Here is a 6,051-nt window from a genome sequence, read left to right as displayed (position 1 = left end):
ATAACTGCTTTTCCAATTCAGGGTTACAGTGGCCCCAGAGCCTAACCTAGGAAGCACTGGCTCAAGGTGAGATACTAACTGGATGGGACACCAGTCCACTTCAGAAGCATTAAATACAGTTTGGCAAATAAGATTTCAAGGATCTAATTTTACCTGAGAAGAAAAATAGAGATATATTTACCAAAAGGAATACCGTGTCATAACTTATATTTTATATGCAATATCCATATAATCACAAACAGGACAACACTGTAACAGCTGCAGATACAATCCACGTTCAGCATAACTCATTTTGTCTGCTCAAATTAAAACTTCTGAATCCTGAATGAAGCAAATTGACCTGCTCTCTTATACAGGAGACCGTCAAGACATGTCTGGTGCACCATTTGTTTTTGATAAAATAACATTACGACATTGAACGAGAATAAATATGCTTGAACACAGTGTGAAGATTCCTCGTTTTGTAATAAGTTTATTGTTAACAATGTAGAAATCAGACACCATTAATTATACCTGTACTTGAAATGCATCGGTAGTCTTAGACAACACAAGATGTTACAGGGGTACGGAAAGACTTAGTATAGAATGGCTAAAGGAAAACTGTATTTCATGCTAGTATTTAAAAATTCATCTCTGCAGTGTAGAAGAAAGAAATACTGCAATAAGTAGCATAAATTGCTCTAGCTATTGCTTATTTTCCAGTGGTAGGTCTATCTAGCCAGTCAGAGTAAAGTTTAGACCTAATGTCTTTCAACAACATTAACAGCTTTGAAGAAGAGTTTTTGTTTGAAAAAATCCTTTTACTTTTTTTAAAAGTACACTCAATCCTTAATGAGTGCTGTTCTGCCTCGTACAATTTAAGTGATACACTGCTGATTGCAGCATTGTATTAGAAACAACGTGTTACTACTGTAGTTTTTGAACAAAAGCAAAAGCCTGAAAAATGAGAGAAAACAAACCTGATTAATAAAAGAAAATCTATGAATATTCCTGGACAGGCTATAGTGTCTTACTTTATAAAAATACACATCAAAGCTCACTGAGTATTCCCTAATGTTGCCGATACATTGTGAAATATTGGAAACTGGAATAGAGTAAATCAGCATAATTATACCAGGTAATAAGAGAACACCTTCATAAATGTAAATGGGAACAAGATAATTCTAATACTATATCCAGTTGCAGTTACAAAAAAGCATTTTAAAAATACATTTAATACACAAAGTGATTTTTTCCCTAATTATGTAGATACCAGCTCTTTAAAATACAGTCACGGGCACATAAAATGCAGTGTCTCCATATGTGGCTTAATAATTCCAACCAGAATTTCTACTGTAAGTGTTACTCTTGAGCCCCTATTTTCAAAGGCCTATGAGAAGGAAGCAAGTATTTCCCAAATCCTTTAAAAACTTACAGTACAAACAAGCATGACGCATTGGCTCAGCTGTAAGTTTGACTTAAAGCCATCAGAGATTTCCTTTGTTAAAACTGACAATGTGATTGAGAAACTGGAAAAACCCTAAAATAAACTTAGGACTCAAAATGGCAAAGATTCTTAAGGTTGTACCTTTTATGATGCTATTATATAACTATAACTCATTCCTTATCTTATTATAAGCGAGAGAAATGTTGAAAAGTAGCTCCAAATCTAGTTCAGAGCTGGGATACTACACGTGGAAGAGGAGGCTATTTGACAGCTTTGAGCTCCAGTTTTCTCTGCAAAAGAAATCCACTTCAAATGCACGTCGATGCTTGTTTATAAAATACGTTCATGTAATGTGTTTGGTTAGCGATGGTTTGTCTCCACATTTCCAACACAAAGAGCACAGACAAGAGCTACACCAGCAGCCCCAAATCACATTTCCACAGGAGGTTTCAGCACTCTGGAGAGACCTGGAGACTGCTATTATTACAACAGTCACATTCTGCAGTACGAGATCCATCGTAATAGGAAAATCTTGTTATTACCTTCCAGCAAACACATTGGTAGAGTTGTCAATGGTTTCATTACACACAAATTCCTCCATTATCAGAACAATGCGAATTGTTGAATCTTAAGGCGCAAGGCATGACTACTCCTACATTAGTCCATAGCAAGGCCAGGGAGAAAGGGACAATTTAATCAAGCAGTCGAACCTTCGGGAAGTGGAAGGTAGCCGGAGCATCTGGATAAAACCCATGAAAACCCAGCCAGACCATGCAAACTCCACACAGGGGGTGCTCTACTCCAGAGCTCACAGTGCACCCACAGTACACAAAAATAATACTGCTCAGAGTGGTTCACCTTTACTGTAACAAACTACTAAACCCACTCATAATATAGATTCCAGTTCTTCTGGCTCATTGCGATTCTAACCAAAACACCTCAGTCGCAAAAAAAACGACAGCTGTGTCTGCTTATCGCTCAAGCAAATCACACAATATTGTCTCCTAGTGGTAGACAAGTTCTCATTTTAAGTCTCTTCTTTTCGCTTAGTTCTCCTCAACCATGCATTGATGTGCACCCATGCATTATCGGAAAGTTGCTTACCCTCAAATTGTAAGTCTCATGGTGGCAGGCAGGCAGGGGACACGCAAAGAAACTCACAGGGACAATTATTTGCTAGAGAAACTAATTGACCCAGCCAGCGTGTCTTTGGAAAATGTAAGTCAACTTGAGCCCTTAAAGAAAACCCACATGCGTACAGGAACAACATGGAAACTCCTGGTAAAAATGGCATCCCAGTCTGCAATTGAACCCAGGACCCAAGAGCAGACCCATGTGACCGTGCAGCCCCCTCCCAAAACTACTCACTCCTCTGTAATTCATGCTCATCTCAGCCAAGCAGGGCAGAATGAAGCTAGAATAGATGCCACAGCTGCCTACTTACTGATGCCCCTAAGCCCTTATATTCCAGGAAGAAACACAAATAAAGCATTTGAATGTGCCCTTTTAAGTAAACTATCAAGGAAATATTCTGCATTGTTTATTTTAATTACTTGTTCAATCCTTTTAAATGTCTATAGATTGGTGGAATACTGATAAAATTTCAAAGTATGCTTGTGCTAAGGTTATCAAAGGCCTTCATTTTTGCCAGCTTAATTTCTTCAACCCATGGTTATTTAGTCTTGTTAAAATTCACGCAGCTGTGCCTCGGCTGATAGCCACGTCACCTCCATCAACACCGTTACCAACACATTCCAAGATGCTAACTTCTGATCTACCCTGGCAAGCACAATGGAACCCTTGAAGACTCCTGTGTTTCTAAACCACAGTGTACCGGATTATCTACGCGTGGCTTTCTGTGGTTGAACGACTCTAAAATTCGATACATTTAAATTCAACACCATCCCTTATCCTCAGTAGTGCTTTATTTGACTATTTTAAATTATTTTTACCTTCCCAGTGGAAGAATGTACCAGAAAGAGCTTTGGAATTACTGCCTTGACAAAAATTAATACCTGCACATGTGTTGAGTTGAATTAAAGTGAAAATGAAGTTCTAGAGAATGTAATAAAGACACTAACCAATTTATGAATTATCTAAAGAGAAGGACATGCTTATTAAAACGTCCTAGATGTTTTTGATGATGAATTAAAAAAAATGAAACAAAAAACTGTATACACTTAATGCAATATACATCAGCTATCCTGTAAATAATTCCATTAAAGAAAATAACAAATCTAGATATATTTCCCTAAACTAGAAATCTGTTCTTCTCACTATGCACATGAGAGGAAATTTGGTCACACTTTCTGTCAAGGAAACTGGTTTTTCTTGCAGCAGTTTGGAAAAATAAACATCTTGCACGGGCTCTGTAAACATTTTTTTACATGCTTTTCTGTCACGTTCTTCCTCTCTCCCTCTTCTTGAAATGCAGCGTCAGGCAAGGGGGGCTTTTCAAAAGTTGCTGAAAATTTCGTGCTTCTTGTTCCAGTCCATCTGAGGAGCCCGTTTCTTGGCCCGCTTGGCATGGGCCTTCTCTTTGGCTTCAGCTGCTGTGGGGCTCAGTCTGAGGCCACTCTCTGCAAACGGGTCCTTGTACCCCTCGTCCTGCTCCTCCACCTGCAAGAAAGAAGAACCAACACAGAGCTATGAGAGGGCCTTGGGATCATAGATCTGATCTACTGAGTGGGCTCCTTCCCATTCTCTCATGCCATTTCCTGTCCTGTTGGCCAACTAAGCTCTTCCATCCAACAGTCGATCCGATCTGATTCAACGCACTGCCTTTCACAGAAAAGTTGTATGCTAAATAAATGTTGTTGTATCTGCTTCTATCTAATAGACATAGACAGAATTACATCTCAAACAAGAAAACAGTTCCAAAATTATAAATTTGTGCCTGTCCCTGTGCATGGCAATTTCCATACAAACAGGTGATTAAGTTTGACAACAACTGTACAATCTCAGAACCCAGATATGCTGACGGACACTATAAGCCAGATATGTAGGATAATAACTCCTTACCTTTAAATACCTAGGGTGGTTTTCCTCGTGCTAATGAATTTCCCACTCCACTGCACTGCGGACTGAGCTCACACGTGCAAACATAGATCTCCAACACCTGCTTTTTGTCACTCTATGTTTCTAAAACAGCCATCAATTAGAATGTCTGTGAAGTAATATGTATAGTGTATAGTATGATGAAGCAATATTCAGTCTCCTTCTAAAATAAACAACTGAAAGAGTACAAGAAATGGTACTTCACTTGAATAGCTTATTTATTTCCACAGAGGTTTTATTTTAGATTATTTTAGATCTTAATTGGTTTGACTAGAGCTTTTAGAATGGCCGGTCTCAGGAGTGAACAGTTTGTTGAATGTGTTCCAGCGTAGTTAAGAGCTTCAGGTCTAGAATAAGCTCCTTTATACTGACAAGTGTGCTCGGTTAATTGTGTAAATAATAAACAGGTACACCTACAGTGAAAAGTATTAAGTATCAAGAGGGGAAATTTGGCATTTCTGCTGTGTATTAATCAAATTTGTATTTCACATCAAAAGATTAACCATATATGGGGCAAAAGTATAGAATTTCAGCTTCTGTTTCCCAGTATCATCTTGCATACATGTTCAGCCATGATAGAACAAAGTCAGTTGTGTTCAATCCTCTGATTTTAGATGAGCATGTAGTAACTTTTCACTGTAAATTGCATCTCATCCCTCACTCCAAAATTAATAGTAAATAGACTCTGCAAAGTCCAACTTAGCAGTCTCCAAAAAGAAAAAAAAACAAAAGCCTGAACTTAGTTACATTTTGGATGCCTTAAAATCACAGTCTGACATGAATATGTGTCTCACTTAATGACCAATTCTTTGGAATTTTAGCTTCTATGGCTGAATTCTCATGGATGTGTTTAATCTTTGTTTTGCGTGTCTGATGGCAAAACTAGAATTTTCACTAAAAGTGGAGCTGCTCTTTTTAAAATAGTTTTTCACTTTTCCAAAATAAAAGACCATCAAAGAGAGAATGTCCAGTGAATGTGATTTCATACCAAAAAGGAAATGTGGGATGCTTAAACAGTTTTTGAAGTGGTCAAATGAAACCTTGTCATACTTCTCAAATGAGTACGATCAAGTTCCTAAGGGAATCTCAGTCACCACAACCTTGCCAGATGAAGTTATTTTGGATCTTTGACACCCCAATTGTCTCAGACTGATTGTTTTGACAATTGACAATAATTTGGGAGTATCTTTATTTTTTTTTAAAAAAAGGAAATTGAAATTTCCAGTTCTGGCAGGTCGGTCTTAGAAGGAACTGCAGTAACAAAGAGTCTTTCATTAGAGGCAGTCAAAAGGTCTCTTATTCTTGTAAATAAGGCTGACTGTGTAGAAATCTGACTCTGGCCTGGGGTCATTACTCCTGACCTGGCTTGAGGGAATTTTAAACAGACACCTGTGGTTGTACATGACATCTCAGGAATAGAGGAAAGACCTGATGACATCATCAGGAACAGCCACTGAACTGCAAGGGGAATGGTCACTCATAAATCCCCATTCAAGGCGATAATATGGCTGGACAAGGACGATAAGACCCTCTGTAACACTGTTGCAATTCAGAGCTCTGTGGGAAAT

At 38.2% G+C, this 6,051-nt stretch overlaps 1 protein-coding gene across 1 annotated transcript in view; it reads right to left on the bottom strand.

Annotated features, from left to right (window-relative positions):
• Positions 1-447: 447 nt before the first annotated feature.
• nherf2 (NHERF family PDZ scaffold protein 2) overlaps positions 448-6,051 on the bottom strand; it is a 72,120-nt gene continuing 66,516 nt past the window's right edge. Inside the window, exon 7 of the mRNA XM_088936661.1 lies at positions 448-4,045. Coding sequence (XP_088792787.1) covers positions 3,881-4,045 — 165 coding nt within the window. The 3' untranslated portion in view covers positions 448-3,880. The remainder of the gene's footprint in view (positions 4,046-6,051) is intronic.

This window comes from Atractosteus spatula, chromosome 18 (assembly GCF_055471065.1).
Source record: "Atractosteus spatula isolate fAtrSpa1 chromosome 18, fAtrSpa1.hap1, whole genome shotgun sequence".
Lineage (NCBI taxonomy): Eukaryota > Metazoa > Chordata > Actinopteri > Semionotiformes > Lepisosteidae > Atractosteus > Atractosteus spatula.
Note: the sequence above shows the minus strand (reverse complement) of the source record. Positions and strands in the feature narration are given on the sequence as shown.